The sequence below is a fragment of the Macrobrachium nipponense genome, chromosome 31, assembly GCF_015104395.2.
Source record: "Macrobrachium nipponense isolate FS-2020 chromosome 31, ASM1510439v2, whole genome shotgun sequence".
Classification (NCBI taxonomy): Eukaryota; Metazoa; Arthropoda; class Malacostraca; order Decapoda; family Palaemonidae; genus Macrobrachium; species Macrobrachium nipponense.
The window spans coordinates 26,841,649-26,866,425 of record NC_061093.1 but is presented as its reverse complement, the minus strand read 5'-3'; the positions used below and the strand labels follow the sequence as shown (position 1 = coordinate 26,866,425).

Genomic DNA, 24,777 nt, shown 5'->3' with positions numbered 1-24,777 from the left:
GCATAAGTGATTTACACTTTCTGACTTGTATTTGCTATCTCATTTCTCTTTGAACCCGAATCTGTCTGATTCGGATTCATGCTAAAGAAATTAATATTTATCCAAAGCTTTTGCCTCAGTTTTAATCGGTCTTTTCTGGATATATTCACTCGATTATAACTGTGTTGCATTAATTGCTTATCTTAAACATTCGTCTACCACCATTTCCGTGTTATTTGGATGTTCATTTTGTGTTTCTTTTATTGTTGTTGTTCTTGTTCTTGTTCTTGTTGGGAGGGGTAGGAAAGTCCCATGGAAAAGCCCAAAAAGTTCTGAAAAAGGTGTTTCGTGTTGAGTTAAAGATACAGGAATTTGAGGATAGGATATTTATGATTTATTTATTAGAATGAAAATGTAAAGAATAAATAATAAGCATGTTAAACGGCACAGAACAATTATTCCTAATAAAATATAGCTAATTTATTTTGATTTTCGTTGGTGAAACAAGGCGCTTTTAGGACGCGCCCCGAGTAAGCTGTAGGTCGGATTACGCCTTGTTTCATTGGTATTGAGTATACCACTACATCTTTTATGAGTTACGGAATTACTGAGTGAGTGATATTCATTACTGTCTAGAAATATTACCAAAAAGCATGGAGTATTCAAGAGGTAATTAACGCTACATATCGCCATTCTTCAGACCGTAAGCTACTACCCTATAGCATGATATACACATGCGCGCGCACACACACACACACACACACACACACACACACACACATATATATATATATATATATATATATATATATATATATATATAGTATATGCTTAAAATCACAGTAGATGCACGTGACTTCGGTATATAAGCGAATACCACATAAAAATGACGGGCAGAAGTTCAGTGCCAATCCCTTTCACGTGTTTATTCACGCATCTTCGGGACACAAATGAGACACAGTTGAAAAGAAAATTATAAGGGAAACTAAAAGAGCAAGATTACCAAGATGGTTAATTGTCAAATGGTAATAAGTAAAGAGATAATCCAGGATAATTCGGTTCACGCGGTCACAAACTAAAAACATATTCTTAGCCATAAGAGATACGGAAACGTATCCACACAAAATCCAAAAATATGAATAAAACTGAATACTAATTTTGTTGCTTTTCTTTATCAATGACTTTTTTGTATGAAGGTGTCGAGTTTAAACAAATCAAGAATTAAATTGTAAAAATTTCCATTATTTGACTTGATAAAACAAGAATCAGTAGTGCTCCTTGTCGTTACAAGGAACTAAGGATCTTGCTTCACCCAATGAATAGGATGATTTAAATCTTTCATATATACGAATAATGCAATCGATATTTGGCCAGTTCTCACAGAATATTGGTGTTGTTTGATTTGTTGTGAAAGTGATTTTCCAATGTGCCCGTCATATATTTTCTCACACTTTCCACAAGGAATTTCATATATGCAGGCAGAAACATCTTTAGTAACATTTTTTTATTACTAAAATCTTAGCATTAAAACCAAAAGCAACATTTATATTGAAAAGCTTTAACATTCTAAGAATTACTAAAAACTTTTCATCATATGGTAATTTGAGAATATTAAACTTACTAAATTCAAGTATGTAGTAATATAAAATGTTCTCCTGGCTCTTTTCCATGCTGCATCTACAAGTCCAATTGGGTATTTCAGTTCCAAGGCAGCAGTATCATAAATAGTATTAATCTCAGCATCAAAGGACTTCCGTAATTCCCCTCATGTTATCATTTCACACTCAGTTCCACCGTCTGGCTTCCCATGTTCTTCTTAAACTTAAGTCAACAAAATCTTTTAGATAAAGTTTCACTGTTATATTATTATTATATCACATCCGTATATAATAGCAATGCAGATCGTACTACGCTGACGTATAATCTTATTTTCGTCTGCAGTTTTAATCTATTTAATTTCCAAATTTTATGCACCCCGCCCATTCGTTGAATTACCTTTTTTTCATTCATCAAATTCCAGTAAAAGATAATTGATCCCGAATTCTGGAAAACTCAAAAACATTGATCCTTTCTCCTGGAATTATTTCACCGTTTGTGTACACGCTGTCCTTATTACCTGTTCCCCGTGGTGCTCTGGGGTGTAAAATTCTTCGTAGCAATATGGAGCATATTAGAAACACACTGCAATATTGTTTACCCAAAGTTTATGATCAGGAATGAAAGCGTTAGATGAGCTTTTTCCTAAATCATTCTCTCTCACCTCATGAACTTTTCTCCGGTTTTTGTATGCAACGCCGTTTGAAAATAATTATGTAATAAAATTCTGTGAACTTTATATAACTGATCATCCTTGCTGAAGACAGAATTCCAAGTATTATTGTCCACGTAAAGAGATAGTGCCGTCAGTGCACCTCACACCGTACACTTTAGGCATTACTTAAGGTTCTTTGCAGCGTGCCTTCGGCCCCTAGCAGCAACCTCTTTCGTCCCTTTCACTGTAACTCCTTTCATATTCTCTTTCTTCCATCTTACTTTCCACCCTCTCCTAACAATTGTTTCATAGTGCAACTGCGAGGTTTTCCTCCTGTTACACTTTTCAAACCTTTTACTGTCAGTTTCCGTTTCAGCCGTTGGCCTAAATTCTATACTCAGTTCAGTTCATTACCTCAGTTTTTACACTAAGCATTTCTACATGTCCTCATAAAAACTCGTGTTCAGTAGTTAAGAAACAACAGCACTTCTCCCGTTTTATCTCTTGAATCAATTATAGGTCTATTTCCGATAAAAGGACTCTTATCTTATTTCATCTCTTTCTTCGATATGATTTTATTTTCGGAGTCTAAACCAACGTTAATATAAAAATAGTCTCAATCCCAACGCTCAAATATGCAGATGAAGGGTAGAAATAAAAAAGATAACGCAAAATACACCTTAATATATAATATTCACAGTAAAATAAGGAAGAAATAAACTACTACGCGAGGATTAAACAAAAATGATGAAAAAATAAATGCAATCCAAGAGAATCGTACAAAAGAGCAAATATAAAACTGAATGAAACTTAGATATTACGGTGGCTAAGGACCATGCAAGTCATCAATGACTGAGCAAAAATAGATGAACTATAAAATCAGCAATCAGGCTTAAAATGAAATTACATGTTAAAACTTTTGACAGGAGCCATTATACTTTAATTCAAGCAATTCTAGAAAATTAGTTATATGAAGAGACAACCAATAATAATCTTATACATTGCTTTAATTTTTAAGAAACTCTCAAGACTGATTTTCTTTCAACGATTCAGAGTTCATTTTGTTTGTTTCCTCAGCCAAACTATATTTTGTGTGGCTTCATAAAAAAATACTGTCCCCACCCCCTCTCCTCCACGCCGCCTTTATAACTGTATGACACAGTTCTTTACCAGTCCCGATTTTTCTTAATCTCACATGCAACAAATAACGAATGATATATGGTTTATAAGAATTTCGCGTCAAGAAGCAGTTGTTAAAGGCAATACACAATGATGCTTGGATTGAATTGAATATAGAATTTAGGCCAAAGGCCAAGCACTGGGACCTATGAGGTCATTCGGAGCTGAAACTGAAATTGACAATAAAAGGTTTGAAAGGTATAACAGGAGGAAAACCTCGCAGTTGCACTATGAATCAATCAATCGTTAGGAGAGAGAGGGTGGAAAGTAAGATAGAAGAAAGAATATAAAAGGAGTTACAGTAAAAGGAACGAAAGGGGTTGCAGCTAGGCGCCGAAGGCACGCTGCAAAGAACCTTAAGTCATGCCGACAGTGCACTGTATGAGGTGCATTCTATTTTTGTATTTACAAAGTTATATTTTTTTCCAGCGTTGAGTCGTAAAAACAATCAAATAGGACCATTTAAAATTTTATGGTTGCTTTTGATCTAATATCAATGTTATTATGACAATTTTTTTTAATTTAACAATCGAACTGAGGTTTGATGACGACTTCTTTTTGTCAGATGCATCAGAGATGAGTGAACGAAAGTTTTGAAAATGTTTCGTAAGTGTTTTTTTCTGAAATGTGGCTACTAGTGACATCTTACACTTTTGGAATACAGATTTCACTCTTATGGAAGGCCTTATTGTGCGCAATAATCGTGTTTTCGCATTAAAATAATAGATAAATATGGAGCATGTTAGCTGCCAATTAGTGAATTTTGAAAGAAATCCTATGCAGTCGTGTAGCATCAGTTCTGAACATAGCTGTACCATCAATGAAAATATGCGTTTTAAATAAAGCGCGCGAGATTCTGATTGGATGGCGAGAGAGTGACGTCACTCGAAACGCTTGCGTGCCACTTGTTTACAACCGTTCCCAGCCCCACGTGACCTTGCCTACTAAGATGGAGTCCGTCGCATCAGCTACTTCGGTCACTCTCCTCTTTTTTCGATGAAATGGCTGCTTCGTTTTGGTATTTATGTGTGGTCAGTGCGCGGCAGAGTGTACGAAAATGCAGTGCAGTGATTCCTGCCGGAAAAGGACGGTGATGGTAGCAGTAGTGGAGGTAAATCGACTAAAATAGTTGGTGGGTGCGTGTTCATGGGTGTGTATGTGTGTGCGTTTGTAGGTTCGTGTGTGTGAAAGATTGTTGCCTTCCCCCCCTCCGCCTCCTCCTCCCCTCTCCGACAATACCTTCTCACCCCTCGTCTGGATCACCCTCCCGTTCCTCTCGTGCTATCTATTCTACCCCTCTCCCATCCCCGCTTATCCCCTCCCAACTCCCTGAGCTAAGTGGCTCCCCTTGCAACTCCTCCCTCCTACCGCTACTTCCCTCCCATTGGGCAGCGGGAGGGGGAGGAGACCTAGACCAACGTGCTGGGGGGCGGACGGGGGTAGGTGTAACGGGAAACATTGCGGCGTAGTAGTTATTTAGTCCCCACAACATGGGTCTGATCTCACGTCACTCTGCCTACCGTTCTGCTTCTTTTCTTATAAATGAAATGTACGTGAAAAATGACGTTAGGAAGAGGATGTATTAGTGAAAATCGAGTGGTTGTCGTTATTCATACGACGTGGTGGACTGACTACCAGCACCAGGCCATGATGTCTCTAGTCTCTCCACCCCCTTTTTAGCGGTGGTCAGTTTTAAGGGTGGTGGTGTTAGGGAGAAGACATCATCGGCGAAGTATTACGATTATTAAGCAGTGGAGGCCCCATGAAGATGTATCTCAACAGACAACCATTCAGACTCGGATTACCCATCAAGTAGGTTCGGGTGAAATGCAGTGTCTGTGGAGAGTGTTTCTGGGAAAAAAGTCCTGTGTTTGGGTGTGTGCTCGTCCGTGTGGTGTAGGGTGAAGGGCTGGGCCCCCGGGTCCATTGGATCGAGGGAGGAGGAAGACGGGTCTCGTCGTCGGTTGTTTTGACTGGGGTGGCGGAGGGAGGGAGGGAGGCGCCTCTAAGGGTTGCGCAATTGCACCTTCATTGCTGCTGCTGCTGCTGCTACCGGCCAATACTTAAAAGAAAAAAAAAAAACCTTCCCCGATGTCCTTCACATGTTTACCGTTTAACAGCGATGATGTTTGGAATAACATTCGATGTCCTAATGTTGTCAAATACTGCGAGGTAGTCTAAAGAAAGTCAGTCCCGTCAGGAGGCTTAAAAGGGGGTTTGTCTTGGCTGATGATGGCAGGACAGGCGTAGCAATTTTGTTTCGTCACAGGTGGTGTATCAAACCTCGTCGGCCTACCTTGATGGTCGCATTTTCTGCCTTTATATAATTCGACTGGTGTTCATGTACTTTTATAACGGTTGCGACACGCGAGACGTGGTAAAGGAGGAAATGAAACAATTCGTTGGCAAGTAGCCAAACGATTAGTATCGGTTAGCTGAAAGTCTGTCAACATGTGCCATGTAGGTTAGGTTAGCTAATATGTCTATTGGATACTGGGTATATTAAAAATGAAAACAATATTTAATACAACGTTGTATTGAAACGTTTTAAAATAAAATTATATGAAGACTAGTGTGAGTTTTGTGAGAGAATCATGTTCTGCAGTATGTACTAGTTTGGTATACGTAAGTCGAGCAGGCTGTTAGAGCAGTAGAATGGATATTTTGACCACAGGATATGTAAATACTATTGGTATTTTATCAAGTTAATATTTATGATAGATTTAGGCCATTCTAGTAATGTTGGCTGTACTAAAGTTTAATTAATTTTGCAATAAATACTATAGAGGAACTATGTATTTGGCCAGGCGTAGCCTATTAGCCAACTTAAGACAAAATCTGGAAGACAGTTTTTCCTCCTGTCTACCACACTTATCCACTCATATCCTCCTAAACAGGTGACAGGATTTCATTCAAACTTATACCTTTGTAGGTCAGGTTGTCATGAATAGGCCTAGGCATGAATGAAGGGAGATGGTTTGGCTTTCTGATGGTGTGCACTGAACTTGGTTTTCATTGGATTGTGCAAGGACCTTGCTGAAGGGTGAAGTCAACGGTCCAAATCTTTTAGATTTTTGTACACCTTTATTCGTGGCTATAATATAGATTTTTGTACAAAACTTTAGCCTTGGCCATAACTCCTGGACTACAGTTGATACTGCTTTTGGTATTGGGCGTACACTGTTATTTGATAAGGGTTACTTAGTAACCTTCGGATCCCAGCCATTATTTTCAAAATATACTTGAATGTTTTGGTTGATTGATTAGTGGCTATTAAAACTGGGATCACAACTTTAGGTTTTTTTTGTGGGGGGGGGGGCGGATTAGGAAATGGTCTGTGCTATCTGCCTTTACAAGAACCATAATTTTGTCTTCCCACCTCTTCTTTGGGTAGGCTTGTTTCCAGTCAGTAGAATATATGTTGTTAAAGCCATAATTTCAATGATGAATTTTATTGTAGTGCTGTTAAAAATTGAAAACTGTTTCAACAATTCAGTTAGTGATGAAGCCGTCAAAATAGTCATGCTCTTTAAATAGCCTTGCCCAAAAACTTATGAAGATATTTTGAAATGTTCTGTAATTTATTTGTGCAGAAGCTCATTGGTTCACCTGTTATATATGTTGCTGATTTAAAGAAACTTTCAAGTAGGCATAAGCTGTGGAATTTCTGTTATTCCTGGCTTATAAGTCAATCTTCACATTTGAAGATAGGGCTTTTATTTCCTTCTTTGTTGTATACTTTCCTTTTTAATGTGGTTCAAGATGTTATGCATCCAGTATTGCTGATGATCATACAAATTGTGTGACATTTTTCTTTATATATAATTGATTTTTTAAACAGATTTCGTCATTAAGTTCAACCACATTGTAAATGAATAATATATACTATGTAGACCCATCCTCTTACCCATACTGTAGTTTGAGATTGTGTGATTGGTATTCCACTTGGATATATGCCATTGAAAATTAACCTGCGAACAAGTTTAAGAGTGTGAATGATTAGTACAAAGTTCATAATTTCCTAAGAAAGTGAGATCTTGAGAATATCTGCTGGAAAGAAATTTGTTTTTGTTCATGGCCTTGCAATATTTGTTGATGTGAAGATTATTGGAGGACATTAAAGGTTGCCTTAAACTATTTGCTAAAAGTTATGGGAATATGAATATGGAAGTTTACTTGCATGACATAGAAAATAAATAAAGAATTTATGTCTTCCAAACTCAACCGATTAATTAATTTTAAAAGTAACCCAATTCATTTATTTTAAGTATATCCATATAATATAGTAGTGAAATTTTCCATGTTTTTTTTTTCTGCATACACTGTGTTATTGTTCACTTGGTTATTTTCATGTTAGTAGTGTTTCTTGGTATTAAACTTTACACTAAATTTCCATATATGGGCACCAAGTTCAAGCAATGAATGGTATGTACCACTTTGTAGTAATATCTCATGGTTACAATTTCCATTCCGAATTTTTCTTATGGAACATAATCCTATCCTTTTTAGGAGTGTTACAATTGCATCATCACTATGGATTTTAAAGAAACAGTCATAATTAATAATATTACACTTGATATCAGTAAGTAAACTCTAAGCTGTTGATGGAAGAAACAATTAGGTGTGCAAGACAATATGTATTGCTTGAAATGCTGTAGCTAAATATGCCACTATACAGCATTATATTCATTGTCCAGTACAGTATTTAAACCATAATTGAGTTAGTTGTAAGTTTTTAAAACTTTATGTATAAAGTTCCACAGAAGCTAGTTTTTCATTGGTGGTTTATCAAGTGGAAATATATAGAAATGCAGTTAAGTTTTCTCCAATGTCCAAATTGTTTAGAAGAATTGCTGTATGAATGGAAGTTGTGTGCAAGATGCAAGTATGTAATTATTTGTAATATATATTTAGTATGTAATTAGTTTGATACTAGTATTACTGGTTGTCAGTAGATCTCTTATGCATTTTAGGTTACTCTTATGTTATAAAAAGGGATCAGACATATAGAATACTTTTGACTTGTATACATTAGAATGTTAAATATATGGCACTGTATATTCTATAACTTTGCAAGCACACTACATATGAGATATCTTTGATTCCATCTTAAATATTTTATTTTTCAGGTTGTGGTTGTAGCTATGGCAGCTGATATTCATGATAATGTTTCTGAATTCCCGCCATAATGATGTTGAAGTGTCGGCCCCAGCCATAATGATGTGCCTCTGTTATATACTGTGTAGTGACAGTTGCAGCAGCTAAGAAAAAAAAAAGAAGAAAATGTAACGATACAGTTAAAAGGAAGTTTTTAGTTTTGGTTAATGTAGTGTTTATGGGATTTGTGCACAAGCTGTGAAATGAAATTATTTTACTTGGATGGTTTTCACCCCGCACCCAAGAACCATCTGTTGGATGTAAATATGTTTTGGTATGTAGAAATTATTCCGAGACGCGATCAAATGAGAGCAGCTCAACAACCATTTATACAGCTTCTTAGTGCAACTACAGTCAAAGTTTTTGAGCTTGTTATGCCTACTGGAGAGTTTTAATAGTGATATCTGGCATCTAAACACATACAGTACATGACCTCTGAAAACCAATGATATTTGGTGTCGTCACTGGTTCTTTCAAGAAAAATACTTACATGTTACATGTATAAATACTTGTTGTTATTGTTGTTGTTGTTGTGTGGCAAATGTCTAGTTTAATATTTTGCTAAGATAAAGCTGAGAAAATATTGAGACATTTGATTCAGGCCTTGTGGAAAAAAAAGTAAATAAAAAGGAAAAAAAAAAGGTCAAATAAGTGTGTGTGCGTGTGTGTATTTAAGAAGTGTCCCCCTTTACTCAAGTGATCACACTACAGTTGCTTCAGGTCAGAGTCTTTTTGGTGGGGGGCTTTGTACCTGAGGAGTGTCAACCATATCAGTAATTTCTAAGTCACTATCTTAAGTTGAATCACGAGCTTCTAGCAACCTATTATGCCCTTTGTAAATTTGACCCACTGAAACTGGATTCCTGCAAGATCTTCAAGCTTTGCAAATGTGAATATCTGCCAGTCTTCAGCTAGACTGCCCTTGCAAGTCGAGGTGTGAGGCTAGTGAATGGGGTCAAGGTGTTAGAAGAAGAAAATTTGTTTTTATTTTAGGATATGATCCTAAAAGTAGTAGTAGTTTAAGGAAAAAAAAAAGTGCTTCATTCTTGTGCCTACAGTGACAGTGTACAATATTAGAAAAAGGTAGGCCTTTTAGAAGTTTTTATATGAAAGCTTTTAAGCATAAATCAGTATTGTCCCCAAAGTGTGTTGCAGTGTCAGTGTGGAAATTTATAGGAATATCCAAAATGTCTCTCAACAAAGTGCGCAGCTCTGGCTCCTTGGTCAACAACGATGACATCGTCAAGAGTGGACATCTGAAGAAGCTAAAGGTATGACCAGTTCAATTTTGTTTGTGCTCAGTTCATGAACTCCGATAGGTTGACTGGTCACAGTTATAAATACAAAATACCATTTCTAAACTTCAATTAGTATAGTTTAATCCCCTTATTAAATATTAAAATTTACTTGAATATTTTTTTATTTTCATTTAAATTTTTGGGCCATTGAAAATTTTTGTTTTTTCAAAGGTAAAATTATGATGAAATTACTCTTCCTTTTAATGCCTTATTTTCCTTTTTGATGCTAGATTTTTTAAAAAGTGACTGAATTAAATTTGGGTTAGTTTAAATCTGTATATACAAAAAACACAGATTTTCCTTATCATATATACTTTTACAATTAATCATATATACAAAAATACAGGTTTTCATGATCATACTATATACAATACAATTAATGAAATTTGACATATGAACTAAGTGTTTGAAAATTGTGTTAATGTTTATCTGGTATACAGTATATTTGGCTGTCCATCTGCATTTCATAGTACTACATGTTTGCTTAAGCATTTGCTTTATGCGGTAACTGTAAAAGAGTACATAACAACTGGTGTAAAGTTTTTTTTTTCTTTTTTTCTGGCCATTATTGATGAAAGTGCTTTGCCTTTCTTGTTTTGTCACATTTTAAAAAAAAATTTTGTGTAACTGTTGGGTACCATAGAGCTTCAGTTTCTTTCGTTCCTGGATGAGTTTATGATTAAGAGGGAGGCAGGCTTTGTTTGTGCTAGTTGACATATTGTAGGGGTCAGTGTTGCATGTTTTCTTATGGTATTTTAACACAAGTGTATAAGCTCCATCATAGGTTAATTAAAGTAGGTTCTGTGGCCATTTAGGAAAATGTGGGATTTGAGAGCAGTATGGTGAATATAAAGAAACAGCCATTTGGTATGTTTTACAGAAATAATAGAAACCTCTGACATTAAGAAATTAAGAAGAATCTCTCACTTTTTTCAAACAGGAAGAGGAGAATCCCCCCCCCCCCTTTTTTTTTTTTTTTTTTTTTTTTTTTTTTTTTGCATGTGTTGTGAGGAACTCCTTCCCATGAGATTAATGTAGGGTGAAGGTATTCCATTGTTGAATCCTACAGTCTTTTAACCCCCTCCCCCACCACATCGGAGAACAACTGTTCTGTACAGAACTGACGTTCCTGTTTTGTATGGTAATAAGTAGAATAACAGAAATGGTCTTGGTTGTCAGAAGGTGGCTCTGTCCTTAAAGAGTTTATTTTCATATACTTTTCTGGACAAATAGTAAATAACAACATTCCATTACTTAATGCTAATTCAGATAAAAGATGGATGAAATGGATAGACTTGAGTTTGTGGAATAGTTGAGCCCAGTGTTCAGCAAGCATGAGTTAGAAGGTATATACTTGCAAATATAATCTGCTCTCAAAATCAAAACCTGGGTTAGTATATATGAAAAACCTCGGCAGATATGCTTACGACAATTTTGAAGTAAATCCAAGCTGTAATTAGTGCCAGGTTGTTTACTAGATTAGGTTTGCATCAGGAGGGCATTTCAAGGTGCTAAAGAATTTTTTTTGATACCAGAACAGGTACGTGATCAGTGCACTGTACTGATATGTATGTAGTTGAAGATGTAGTGCATATGCATCTCCCCTAATGCAAATTTTTCTAGCATTAATAAAGTGTTTCTAACCCCAAGAAATCTTCAAGTCAGGAAGATTGAAAGCCATGTTCAACTTTCTGAAGATAGCAGACTTGATACAGCATGAGGAAGGAAATTTATCTGGGAAGTATTCAATAATAGAAACCTTCCAAGTAGTCACCTGTCAGGTTTACAGTAATACCATCACAAAAGGTTAAGGTCAACTGAAATCATCTTTTTGAAGAATTAAGGAAAAGGGATTTCTGAAGAGAAAAGTCAACAACTTACAAAAGGGTAGAGCAGGAGGTGATTAAGTAGTTTAACAAGACAATTGGGTCGTTTCCAGCCTCACATATGGTTGATGCGAAGGATTAATTCATAAATGTAAGGTAAAAACTGTAAGAAGACCATTGAAAATCCAGGTTAGAAGAACAATAATAGTATATGACAGGAATCAGGACACCTTTGGGGTAAAAAGTTGGAGCAATAAAGTAATATTGCTTAAAGAATTTTGGTCCTATTAAAACCTATCAAGTGCCCTTTGATGTGTCTACAGCAATGACTTGAGAATTCCCCCTCCCAGAACATTTAAAAGAGGTTAAGATACATTATTTTGCTTTTTTCTGAAGTCCTGGTAATGAAATTAGTGCATGTATCTTAAGAACCATTTTAGCATAAGTACAGGGGTTGCTGGATTAACTTCTTCTGCAATTTCTCTCTCCATTGGCTGAACTTTTATATACTTTCTCCCTCCATTCTTTTCTTTTCCTTCTGTAAGTTGTTACTGTATATTTTAATTTTAAAGTAAGCAATACAGTATATGTATTTCATTATTCCCAATTTATTGCATTAGCCAGTACTAGAAGTAAACTTTTCCCCACCTATTAAGGCCATTGAAGTGAACCACTGCAACTTGCATTGATATTTGTAAACTGCACACATTACTGTGACACACTCCTGCATTACAGTACGCATACCATTATTTAAAGGGTCTTCCCACTCATGTCTCGTCCTTCATCAGGTTTTTGCATGCAGTTTTCTGTTAAGCTTCTGGTTGACCAAATCTTATGCTGCTCATTTAGAATCACTCATTATTGTGGATGGTCCTTGGGGCTTTTCTATTTTTCAATTTCTCAAGGGTCATATGTATGTATTAATCTCACCAGCCGTTGAATTTTCTGTTGGTCCCTTTATTCTGCCAGTATCCTCCAGTTATGTTCAGGAGATTTTCAAAGCATTGCAGCCTTTCCAGTATCTCTTTTCATATTTAATTTCTCTATTTCTTGATTTGTAAACTCTGTTTAGTGTTCCCTCTGCTGTGTTTTTGGTTGTTTCCATTCTTTCCAGCTCCTCCTCCTCCTCTCCCCTGTCAGCTAGATGTGAGATGAGTCATAGCAAGTAAAGATTTGATTTTAGAATTAAGAAGGGTAGGGATATGTATAAGTTGTAATGTGTTGTTTGGAAATTTATTATATTGCAACGGCTACAGGATTTAAATTTTTTTTATAATCTATGGAATATGATTAACTAGTTTAATTGCACAGAAGTGTTAAAGAAGAATTTAAACTTAGCTTTAGTCTTAGAGCCTGGTATATATAGTACGTAATATAAAGTAGACCCCCAAAGTGCAAAAGTAATTTATTTGGCTTTAAAAGGTTCAACTTCTTCCTTTCCAAAAAGACATTACATTTGTATTAAGGAAGGGAAGGGAAGTATACATTTGTATTAAGGAAGGGAAGGGAAGTACAGTAGTTCCTTTGAAATCTCAATGAGTTGCTTTTTGTACTTTACCCATTGCTAGTCATGAAATTTAAGAAGTATTTTGTTCATAGTTTGTGTGATTTGTTTTAGTAGTTTAGTGTGTTTCATCATATATTCCTATACACATGTAAAATGAAAACATTCAGTGGGGATATAAAGTAATTTGAGATGCTAAATTGAAGTACAGGCTTTAAAGGTGGTGTCACACTTGTTAATTTAACAGTCAGTAGAACAAGGACCTCCTAACCTAGTGATTTTGGTTGTTAACTCTCATCCAGTCATGTCTGAACAGTTGAAGGACAGGTTGCTTTATTGGGAAGTTTATCCTGCTCCGTGGCTAGTAAAGAAACTAGGAAACTAGAAGGCATGCCTAGAAATTTTTTTCCCAGCTTTGTCATGATAGATACTGGGATAGGATGATTCAGTAATTATATACCATAGGAGAGCCTTTGTATATACAGTATTAGTTCCTGAAATTGTGCTGAATTGAAGTCTTAAATATTATAATATGGCGACAGCATTAAATGGGTATTTATTTAATGTAGGTTAGCCTAAGCTTCTTGCCTTTCCTATTACTAGTCTAAAAGGCAGGAATTGCCTGACGGATATATTTACTACATCAAATTATATCTAGAAATTATGCTTTCTTAACAGAATGCAAACAATTCAGCTTCGAGCTGAATATTAGCAGACACCATCCCATCTTGTTTTGAATTTTGAAAGAAGGTTCTGCAGTTTGTTTATGTTCCCCACAGGAATTGATAGAATTGTATTTTGTCATTGAGCCTACATGTTGAATTACCAATGTGATGCCTCCTTCAGGAGTATTATGTACTTCAGTTAAACCTCAGCGCCTCAGTGGCGTGGTCGGTATGGTGTTGGCATACTACCTTGGTGGCCGCGAGTTCGATTCTTGGCCATTCCATTGAGGTGTGAGAGATGTGAATTTATGGTGATAGAAGTTCACTCTCGACGTGGTTCGGAAGTCACGTAAAGCCGTTGGTCCCGTTGCTGAATAACCACTGGTTCCATGCAACGTAAAAACACCATACAAATGAACAATCAGTTAAACCTGTACACTATGTTTTGGATATACATCTTACTAAATGTACATTCTGTACTTTTGGGTTGGGATTTATTGCAATGTGTATACATTTTGAAAAGGCAAGTGTATTAGTTTATATGGTGTCTGAAAATGCAAAGGATTTTAGGAAAGATGCACTTTCAAAAATAAGGAAAGTGGTTGCCCAGGTATTTTTTTGCATGGATTATTTTTTACAGGGTTGAGCAGGTTACAGGATTTCTCTCTTCTTTTTCTTCTTTGCATGAGTTTTCTTGGTAATAATTTTTGGATGATTGAATAGGCTACTTATCCTGAACTGCTAAGATACTTGATGAAAATGGGTTGTGCGTACCATTTTGAGACGGAGGAGTTTCATATCTATTTATGTTATTAACCTTAGTATACTACTTGAAATATTTTTAGATATTGAATATGTAACTCCCCTGATGGCTTCAGAACATCATGGGTGGGGGGCGGGGGGAGGTTTCATTCGTTGCTACCTGGCAGTAACTGAAGTTTCTTGGAAGATCTAATATACAGTATGTACTTGAAATAAGAAATTCATAGTCTAGGACCAGAATATATTTGTAGGAGAACAAGTTTGACTTTGCTTAGGTAATTTTATATAAAATATTTGTTTGTTAAAGTGAGGTAAACTTTTTATCCTTATAACTAGCATGACTGGACAGTCAACTTTGCATGAAGGATACAACGTAGCGCAGTATTTTATGTGTACTGCTTTAGTAGGTAGTATAGATTTATTTGGACTGTATGCAGTGTTATCTTGTTAGTTTTAATATCATAGTTTACCTTTTGCCATCTAGCTGCTCAGTCTATTGCATAATGAATTTTGAAGTAAAATTCCCATGGTCCTAAAGGTGTTTCTACCACATATTTCATTTTTAGCGAATTAAACATTTAATTATTTCATTGTATCCTTGCAAAATCCCTTTTAGTATATACTGCCCATATGAATTATCTTTTTGGTTTACAGTGATTGGTAATGAATATCTTTGATAGCTTAATTTTTGGCAAAAGCTCCTATACCTGCTATAGAGTTGTTTTAATAATGAAAAAAATAATCTCTTCCCATGCTTTAGTTTACTTCCTGGTATTGACATATTTTTGTTAGCACGCCTTCTAAAGATTTACCCAATGAGTACAAATCCAGGTTCAACGGTTTAAGAGTGTAATGAAATAGTAAGGTCAGCATTGAGGTGTTGACATTTTTATGGCCTGTCACGATATATACCAATTGAAGGATCTCGGTAGAAAATATTTAGATAATAGAAATAATTTATTAGTACTTAGTTTTTTTGGGGTGACTTGGGTAAAACTTTAGGACATACTGACCAATATATTAAATGAAAGTTCCATGTGTGAAGTTTATGAAAAGGGAGTTTAAAGAAGCTTTTGCTATTCCTCCAGTATTTGCTGTCATATGGTATACTCTGTTTCCATATCCAGACTAAATGACAAAGTTGGAATTGAAATTTTGACATCACGGTCCAGCATAGTAGTTATAACAGTACTACATATTGTAGAGTGCACCTTTTACCCATTACATAGCATACTGCAAATAAAACATTTCAACCCATGTACTCAGTGTTTTTTTTTTCTGCTCTGAGCAAGTGGGAATGAATTTTAGGTATTTTTATTTTAATTGTGATGGAAGCTACTTAACTTGCTAATAGGATTTATAGAATTATTGTAAGGCATTTATTTTTGTGTTTTAGTCTTCATAGTAGTTTCAATAATGTCAGTGTTACAATAACATCTGCATTAAAATGCTGAAGTTATTGTGACTTGTGGCTCTGTCTCTTTTCAAAATGGAAAGGTTTCAAGAGATAATAATGGTGTGCAGGGCATGCCTAATTGAAGGTCTCTAAGATCCTTGACTAGATTAGCCAACAGATAATATCATTTCATCACTGCAAGGTTGGAGGGTCATTATAGTGTGTTTAGCATGAAAATGGTAATATAAAAGAGCTAGAGTTGGTTCCTTCTAGTGTTGATGTCTGTACTGGTGCATTAAGATTTTTGTTTGTATATTTTATTACTAGCTGTGATTTTATTATGGTATTCAACTAGTGCTACCTGTCAGCATCATTTATTCCCTGGCAGCGAACCCAGGTGCAAGTTCCTTGATGTTTAATGAAATGAGGTCAAAGGTAATATGTTGAAATTTCAGTGTGTTAATTTATTTTTAACATGCATGTTGCACATCCAATAAAGGCTGTAAAAGGAAAATACTTCACCCCATTGCTGGGCTAAAAAGGACACTTATTTGGTAAATCATATGAAAGGTTACTGAAAGTTACAGATAATGGAAGTGAATTTTTAAAACCTTATTCCCCCATGGTGTAATGCTGATACTGAAGTCAAAATGGAAATCATTGATTTAGTGTAGTAGAATAGGAGATTCCTGATGGAGTGTGATATGAGGCTGTAGGGTTGTTTTTGTGGGACAGTAATACGTATTTGTTTAGAAGTAAACTATAAATTTAGGTGAGCATATGGTGATTTGGCACCAGTAGTTACCAGAACAAAAATAAGCCCATCGGTACTATAGTTAACTAATATATATTTTATTGATAGACGAAATTACCAGATTTTGTTTTAAGTGTTCCTAGGATTGGTATTCTTCAGTAGTTTATGTTTATTCTGCAAAATATATTATGGTGTACAATTTAGGTATATTTTCGTAAGTTTTACAATGTTACTAGGTAATGTGGAGTATGGAGTTATGGGTAGGTTTTGTAGCTTGTATCGTCTTAGGCAAGTATAGGTATATATCTCTTGAAAAGTAGCTATTCTATGTTGTAAGGGAACCCCACCCACTCCAATAAAAATTGACTTGTGTCCTTGTCTAATTTCATTTATATACTACTGTACAAACATGCATGCACATTTGATAGTAAAGGAAAGAACTGTTGCAAAGTGGAAAATGCTTGAGCAGCACCTTTGTCAATAGTGTTTCATTTGTTTATTTTTTATTGCAGCTAACCTCATTTCAGAACATGATCTTCATAGGATAAAAGTTTTGTAGTATTTGCTGGCAAGACTGCACACATTGCTAAATTTGACTAAACCACAAGCACCACAGACACCCTTTGAGCAATTGGAAGGGTGGTGTATGGGACTGGATAAAAAAAAAAAAAATCATATGTATTCTATGTGCATGCTAGCCTTACGTGCTTCCTACCCGTCCCCCTCGTGCGTTTTGCTTGCTTGCAGTGTTTGTGTGCTTTTTGTCTAATTGCACACAATCTTTGCAGGAGGCTTCGCTACAGCAAAAGGCTGAGGGAATGGCTCAGGAAGCCCTGAGGATGTTAGATCGTAGGGTAAGTGTTTTTTTTTTTTTACTGTTGATTTTTTTATAATGAAAACTCACTTTGTTGTTGTTAAAATAAGACAGAACTTAATTATTAGTTTATAACAGTAGTGAATGAGTTGGTATAAACTAGTTTTATATTTTTAACAATAATCCATTTCACTGAAATTATTAGAGCAAGTAAAATAATGAAAATGTACTACCCTCATTGTATGATTAATGTAGTATTTTGACTTCTGCACTAACTTTATTTGATTTTACATTTGTTATTGCAAATTGCAAGGAGAGAACTTTATAGCCTAATTGAAGTACTATACAGGGGAAAGAAAACTGGATTTTGCTGGTTTTCTAGACCTTTCGACAGACTCATGGTTGGGAGATTGAAAATTGTATACAGATGCTAGAAAGAATTTCCAGAGAGCAAGTACAGTATATTTAGATGATACAAGGTTAATTAGGTCCTGATGTAGCTCAGACGACGAAAGTTAGTAATTTGCCAAATCAGTCTACTAGATCCTGTCTCCAAGTTATTTTGGATTTTTCCTGTAAATGGAGGCACTTTTGAACCCCTGCAGGCTTTTCCGAAATGAAAGTCCATGTACTTACAGTGGAAGCAAGTACTGCAGTATATGAATAATATTGGTTGAATTATGTTGCCATATTTTGTTGTTTTTACTCAGTTTTCAATTGTGTTGGTGTTTTGTCATAGAGCGACATAATATATTTGCCCGTGTATAGCATTTTTCCTTTTATATTTTGCTAGACCAAAGCATGCCTACCACAGAAAACAATTTTTTGAGCTGAGTTGGTAGTGAAGAAAGTACGTAGTTGGAAAAGTGAAAGCATTGGAACAGAAACGAAGTCGGAAAGTGCCAACAAATAATATAAAAAAAATATGGATGGTGGAAATTACTGGAAAGAGCTTAAAGAAGACAGGTCGAGTGTTCGGTATGAAATTTAGAATGAAATAAGACAGTTACAGTACAAGTTTCTGGAAATTTTGATGTATGGAAGAAAAGAAATGTTTGTCAAAGGATAGGCAGAGGTGAGATTAGAAAGGTATACAGGTAGTAGTAGTAGGCAAGAACAGTGATAATTTTGTATAAATATAATCAGAATGTGAACACAGCCGACGGAAGATAATGATGTCCAGTTAGTGAGAGGAATTAGGAACAATAAAAAATATGTTAAGAAGACCGAGTTCTGTTTGAATAGAAAATGGAAACTGTTGACAAAAAAGAAGTTGCAGAATGGTGGGGGCAGTATTTTTAAATAGTGTGTGAAGAATGTGAACAGAATTGTACATATAGTGAGTATTTTTGAATACTGTGTGAAGAATGTGAACAGAATTGTACATATAGTGTCACAGTGACAAATAGAACTATGGCAAGGTTATTTGGTGACCTTGGGATGATGGAAATGGCGAAAAGCGTCTGGGGAAACTAAGGAATTAGCTAGAAGATTAAGATGTCAGTCATTGATGAGCTGGCCAGAGCATATTTAAATGAGATAATGGGAAAAAGGGCCCAGAATAATCGAAAGTAGAAGATTAATAAAGGAAGGTAAGTGAATGGGGATATATGATATTTCAATTCTCATATCGAAAATGAAATCTGAAAATAATTTTAACTCGCTCTCTACTGAGCAACAGTAACCATGCACCAAAGTCAAATAAGGATTTTTATTTTTTTATTTATTTATTTTTTTTAGAACATCAAGAGTTGAAATGAAATGTAACTAAGGAGCATAAACTGCAAAACAATGTTAGTGCTTCAAAGCGCATGTGAGAGAAAAACGGAACTGAGTACCAGTTAAGGATTAATCGGTTGTGTCACAGTTTTGCAATATCTCGTGCATGCCGTTATAGCTAAGTTCATCAGACTTATGGTCAGTACAGATATACTTTCGAATTATAAATGGTAATTCAGCCAATGGAGGACTTCTGTTCGATTATATTTATATCCCAGTGGGTGTGAATATCATTATTATCCTTTTATTACAGCAGAAAAAAAAGTTACTTAGACGAGTGACTGCTCAGATATCCACACCGCCGGTAATCAATCTCTCAGGGGTTACGAAGTCCACTGGCATTTAGGAAAAATTCAACAGGATAAGAGCAGCGTAGAAAATGTAATTGCAGGAGAATGCGTAGTGAATCAATTCCGCCTGAGGTTAATTGTTGGTCCCTGGTTGGAATCGTAAACAACGTCAACATTCATTGAGCGCAAAAAAAAAAAAAAAAAAAAAAAAAAAAATCTGGGTTTTATTTAAACATCCCAGCAAAATTGCTATCACAGGGGATATACGTATGTTACTGAGAGAAGAAGACTAAGTGGGACACTTACAATTTTGAATTTGTGTAATAAGGGAATGGCAGAAGAATTAGTAATTGGGGCGAGGGTTGCCATGCTCTCCACCATATACTTTATGTAACGCTTTGTGTTAGAAGGGTGAAACCTGAAGGGTAAAAGTTTTATATGGTATGCAAGAACAACGAAAGATTATTATTGGCATGAATTGATTATAATTAATAAAAACTCTTTGAGTCATATTTTTCGAATCACCTCGGGGTTTTCCAAAGACGTTGCTGTTAAACCAAAATGCAAAATGGAGCAGTGTAAATGAAAGGACCGTAATGGAAAAGTACTGGCAGATATTGACGGCGTCCTACCCAGAGCCCAGTCGGTTATGTAAAATGAAATGTAGATGATGAATGTAAATGAGGTGAACTATTTTCATACTTTTTGTGAGGCAAGTGAATTTGAAAGGATGGCGAATTTTAGGGAGAGTAAGTGGGAAAAGGTTACCTCAGGCAAGATTGTAAGTGGTTTATGAATGCTGACAAATATTACTTCGCTCTGAGCTACGATATTTAGAAGAAACTTGAAACGGGTCAAATATTTTGGAAGTGTTTGCAAGAAAACAAAGTAAATAACAGGAGTAAGTTACCAGGATAAAGGGACACAAGATAGAGGGGAAAGTGTCGGTATGGATAAGTGTTAGAACGCAGGTGATGGGATGATGAGAGAAGCGGTGAGTCACAAAATTTGTAGACTTGATAGTTGGATGGTTGAAAGAAATTTGGAGGTATTTGTTCATTTGTTAAGTCGTGGACATGGCTATGACCGTTGTTTTGTTCTTTGCTGTGGAACCACCCCTCTGTTTTGGCGAAGTGGCTTAGTGTTAAAAGAAGTATGTATGTAATTAATTGTCATTTGAGAAATAGGTGCCTTCTGTATAAAAATATTAATCTGACTATTTATTCTTCTTTTTACGGCTCTTTTGTATTTACTTCATCTTTGCAGTTATTGAGTACACCGTTCCTCCAACATAAGTTTTTACTTGATACTTGCCAAAGTTGGTTCAGCTTCGTGTATGAAAATTTATTAATGAGTAAATATCAAGTTTTGTTTGTAGTTGAAAAACAAAAGGTTTTGCCACATTGCAAGTAAGTATTTTTGAAGCTTATTATTTGTCGAATTCGGTACCAGCAATGAATTGGTCTCAGATTCTTGAGAAACAGATTACTGGCTACCAAAGTCTTGGCCGAAAAATATATAAGTATAAGTTTAACCAGACCACTGAGTACGAATTGGTGTAAAACGGGAAAGTGTTAACGCTTTCATGACCACCTGATATTTTTCATAGGTGGGTTGCAGAGAAAAATCAGAGAAAGAACAGGAAATCAGAAGAAAACTTGTAGCGTGAGAAAATAAACATAGTTAATAATCAGAGAGATAAGTTGTAGTGTGGGAGATGGGTTGTATTTACAAATAATTTGGTGTTGGACGATGCTAAGGAATTGAGGTTGCAAAGTGATGTAAGAAACTGCCAGTGATCGTGAGCGGTAAAATGTTGAAAAATTGGTGTGAGTAAAGAGTAAGGCTCTGGAGGAAGACAGGAGCCAGGGATTAAGTAATGAATAATATGGCAGGTGGGAATGTTGATTCATATAAAGGTTTGATAGTAAAGGCGACAGATAGCGGTAACTAAGTAGACAGTGCGGTGACTTAGAAGCAAAGAATTTTGTTGGTAGAGTTATCTTGAGAAAGTTAAGGGAATTCTACTAATGGAATGAAACCGTTGTTAAATGAGATTGAAAAAATAAGAGCTGTTGAGGGTAGTTGGTGGCAGTACACAGAAAGTGACACGAGTTGGAAAGAGTGAGAAATGTGGAGTATAATCAGGGTAACAAATGACAACGTGTGGTAAGGGGAAGGGCTAGGTTGGTGGTCCTAACGAAATGCTGAAGTAGAAGTCTTGATAGAGAACCGCTGGACTGTGTGCAAGAAAGAGGCAAGTGAAGTATCATGTAGGTAGCGAAGAGCTGTGTAAATACGTAAAATATCGATGACTGGAAAATTTCTGGTCTTGAATCTCAGTTCCGCCTACGAACGCCATAAACTATTGTGTATCTCTGAAATCGAGCAGCCTGGTTCTTAGACTTAGACCGTCCAATTCCGCTATAAGCCATAAGGTGTATTTGACCCAAACCTACAGTGCACCACAAGCAAAATTGTCCATGCATTTCAATTCGCACTCGCCGCTTTTCACCGGTGGGTTGACTTTGTTGCATTTCAGCTACAAGCGCCTCAGTATGGTATTGGCGTACCACCTCGATGGCCGCGAGTTCGATTCTCGTGAATTCCATTGAGGAGCGAGAGATGTGTATTTCTGGTGATAGAAGTTCACTTTCGACGTGGTTCGGAAGTCACGTAAAGCCGTTGGCCCCCGTTGCTGAATAACCACTGGTTCCATGCAACGTAAAAACCCCATGCAAACAAACATTTCAGCTGCACTAAACCTTTCCGCTTTCGGGAAAAGTTAATGTACTGGACATCCTCCCAGACGAGCCAAGGTGGGATGCCACCTGTCATTTCAACGACCTCGTTTCAGGGCGTAATTCTAACTCAGTGTGTTGCCGTGTATCCTGTCCCAAAGTCAGACTTAATCGTTGCTGTGATAATCTGTACAAATAATGTTCGTAGCAAAATTATGGGTTCCTCGACGAGGTAGGCCTCACCCTCCAAAGGGTGGAACCACTGTATCGATGTCATCTCTCCATTCCCCCCCCCCCCCCCCCATAAAAAAAAAACGGATTAGTTGTTAACGTATGACCGAAGGGGAAATGAGGTCGAATAAAATTAAATCCTTTAAATATAATAAAAAGTGAGTAGAGAAACTTTGAAAAAAATATGCTAGTTGTTGGGAGTCTGTTGTTGCTTGCATTTACCATCAGAGTATGACCTAGAAGCACACTGATCATGGTAGGGTTTCGTCAAGTCCTCGGTTACAACTGTACCTTGAATACCCCCCCCCCCCTCTCCCCCTCCCTCCGTGAAGAGTGCCCAAAATGCTTTCATTCAACTTCCTGGTCCCAAATAGCTGTCTTCCCAAGTGTGCACAAGTTATTTGCAACTTTTATTTGTTTTCAGAGTCAAGGTTGAGAAGAATTTATATTTTCATTTTATTTTTTCGGCGTTGATATGTACCCTCCCACTAATGCAAGTCGGGAAAGGATGTAGGTTAGTCTTGAAAGGGACGGAAATGGTCGAGTAAAATATGTAGGTTAGGAGATTTTGCATGTTCACTTTTTTTTTCTTTCTTTATAGTTCCTGTATGTTAATGTATATGTTAGGCATGCACAATGTAGCCTGTGCATCTTTGGCAATAAGGGAATTACCACCTGACTGTGGCCTTTAAAAGTACATATTCATTGTCTGAAGGGTTTTCCAATATTTTAAAAATTTTAATGTTTTTCAAGTACGGTTTAGATATTTTTATTTAACTTTGCGTAATTGCAAACTGTTCTCAGCTCTTGCTCTGTCGTTAAAGAATTTAGACCATCATCTTTATCGTTGTTATTGTAACTCCCCACCGCCTCAAAGGTTGAAGGAAATACGAAAGGAATTTCTATATGTAGCTGACCACCGACCGTCTGTGTCCGTCCAACTTGCACTTCTTCGATCAGTAACGTGTTGAATCATTGGTAAATTTCAGTGATGTTTCTCAACACTTGCAATTACCGTTGATAAGGACGAGTTAAACATGGCCCAGTGGCACTGAGTGTTCCGAACATCTAAGATTGGGATTGCCCGTATAAATGCTGTTGGGTTGGACATGACGTATCTTTTAGTCGATTTAGAAGGTAATTAATTTGGTGGAGGGGCGGAGGTGGGGCTATTGGTCGTTTTCCACCAGAAAATAGTCCGGGATTATTAAGTTCTTCCTTGCAATCGACACGGGAATTTTACGGGATCGACACACCGTCAATTGTTTAGTTGCTTAGTAGTGATAATCAGCCATACCAGAGATGCGTCGTCGTGATAGTCACTCATAAGGGGATGCGTCGTAGTGATAGTCACCCACACCGCGAAAGCGTCGTAGTGATGGTCACCCACACCGCGGATGTTTCGTCGTTATAGTCACCCACCCCGGGGATGTGTCGTAGTGATAGTCACCCATACCGGGGATGTGTCGTAGTGATAGTCACCCATACCGGGGATGTGTCGTGCCCTTACATGACCGTTTATTTCGTGTTAGAGATACAGTTGTACTGTAACACGTCACTGCATGAAACCAGTGTCTAGTTGAAGGTTATCCCATGAATGTAGCTTGATGCCAGAGTCGGGTAAAGTGATACCTGAAATGTATAATTTTTCAAGGCCATTGGGTTTGAAATAGCTAGAGGCTATATTACCTGGACATGGTCCACCACCTTTTGTGGTAGTTGTTATGGTTGTATGTAGGTGAATGAAATGTTCATTTTCACGCAGGAGTTTAGTGGTCAGCTGGTTGTCATTGATCATACCATAAGGAGGTTTAGTATTTTATGTTATGAGTATCTTGTAATTTGCTCAACAGTATTTGAAGTAATTCCGGTAAGTTATCGTTGGTTTCCCTATAATAACTATAGTATTAGTAATTTCACTCGGAACTTTCGTTTTGTATATAATGAAAATCTTCTCATTTCATTTTCGTTGAAGATTTATCATCCCGACTTGATGGGAACTTTGTGACATTCCAGTACATTCTTCACGTTTATGAATTAGCTTCAGTGTCACCCTGTTAGGTCCTAAGGTGTCACTGTTTTATAATTCAGAGGACAGTCAATAACGAGTTGAATAACATGGCAATTTGCAGGGATGGGCAGATTTTATAA

At 36.4% G+C, this 24,777-nt stretch overlaps 1 protein-coding gene across 11 annotated transcripts in view; it reads left to right on the top strand.

The window, feature by feature from the left end:
* Positions 1-4,340: 4,340 nt before the first annotated feature.
* The window catches only part of LOC135206707 (insulin receptor substrate 1-B-like), a 177,834-nt gene continuing 157,397 nt past the window's right edge, over positions 4,341-24,777 (top strand). For 6 of the 11 annotated variants that reach the window (XM_064238146.1, XM_064238140.1, XM_064238145.1 and 3 more), the window contains exons 1-3: positions 4,965-5,221; positions 8,539-9,837; positions 17,560-17,625. In XM_064238146.1, the coding sequence (XP_064094216.1) occupies positions 9,673-9,837; positions 17,560-17,625 (231 nt within the window). In that variant the 5' untranslated portion in view covers positions 4,965-5,221; positions 8,539-9,672. The other 5 variants (XM_064238135.1, XM_064238136.1, XM_064238138.1 and 2 more) reach the window with 5 other exon arrangements.